This window comes from Phalaenopsis equestris, unplaced genomic scaffold, assembly GCF_001263595.1.
Source record: "Phalaenopsis equestris unplaced genomic scaffold, ASM126359v1 Scaffold192504, whole genome shotgun sequence".
In the NCBI taxonomy this organism is placed as follows: domain Eukaryota; kingdom Viridiplantae; phylum Streptophyta; class Magnoliopsida; order Asparagales; family Orchidaceae; genus Phalaenopsis; species Phalaenopsis equestris.
The window spans coordinates 1-967 of record NW_018212453.1 but is presented as its reverse complement, the minus strand read 5'-3'; the positions used below and the strand labels follow the sequence as shown (position 1 = coordinate 967).

General features: G+C 50.9%; 1 protein-coding gene across 1 annotated transcript; it reads right to left on the bottom strand.

The window, feature by feature from the left end:
• Window positions 1–13: 13 nt before the first annotated feature.
• Window positions 14–959, bottom strand: LOC110034709 (probable pectate lyase 13). The gene is made up of 2 exons (XM_020738953.1): window positions 573–959; window positions 14–494 (listed from the first exon to the last, which is right to left on the bottom strand). The coding sequence occupies exons 1-2, from the start codon at window positions 867–869 to the stop codon at window positions 240–242; spliced, it is 552 nt and encodes a 183-aa protein (XP_020594612.1). The 5' UTR covers window positions 870–959; the 3' UTR covers window positions 14–239.
• Window positions 960–967: the final 8 nt, after the last annotated feature.

Below are 967 nucleotides of genomic sequence, written 5' to 3'. Positions count from 1 at the left end.
ATGATGGAGATACAATAATTGTTCCATAAAATGAGCCCAATTAACATAAATGAATTCGAGCTTAATCATGAGCTTGAATTGGTTTGATTAGTCAAACTCAACCTTAAATAATCAATCGGTTTCATAATAATTGAGCTGGTTCCTGCAGCTCACCAAACCGCGATAGCTTTCCCCGCTCGAAACCAAAGAGGCCAAAATCGAATAATAAACCGCTATCCCCAGCGCAGAATAGGCCAATCTTAACGCGCTATATCGGCAAAAAATGGGAAGCGAGGACGGTGAGAGTACCTGGAACCGCCAAGAACGCCGGCGTTGAGAGTCAGCTGATCGATCAGTCCGGCGGACTTCGGCGAGACGCTGGAAGCCTTGGAATAGATGGCCGCCAAGCCATCCCCCGACGGAACAAAGAAAGCTCCATTAACCATGATATCCCCCTCTGATCTCCAGTTCCACCCGCTCCAATCCGCATCATCACTGTCAACTCTCTTGGTCACCTGAAGCCATTAATCGATGCATCGTAAACCCTAATCGCAACTGTCAAAGTACACCGACGAGCTAATGATTCTGCTTACCTCCTTGGCATTCGGATCAGACGGAGCAATGTACCGGTTCCCCTGACTATTCACGGTCGGATTACCGCTGCCGCCGATGGCATACATTTCCCACTCCGTGAAATCGTTGTTAACGATATGGAAGTAGCCGAGACGGCATCGCGGCATTCGCTGGATGAGCTTCTCCCCGAAGCGATTGAAGGCGATGGTGACCTGCATGCCTAAATCAGGGGGGTAGTTGTCGCTGTGGCCGAGAAGCATCACCTCGTTGTGTCGGGAGAAGAAGTTGTTCGAAATGGTGATGCCGGTGGATCCCATGATGGCGTCAATCAGGCCGTCGGCGCAGTTGGAGAGGGAGCAGTGGTCGATCCAGAGCTTGCGACTGCCGAAGATGGAAATTCCGTCGCCGTCCGATC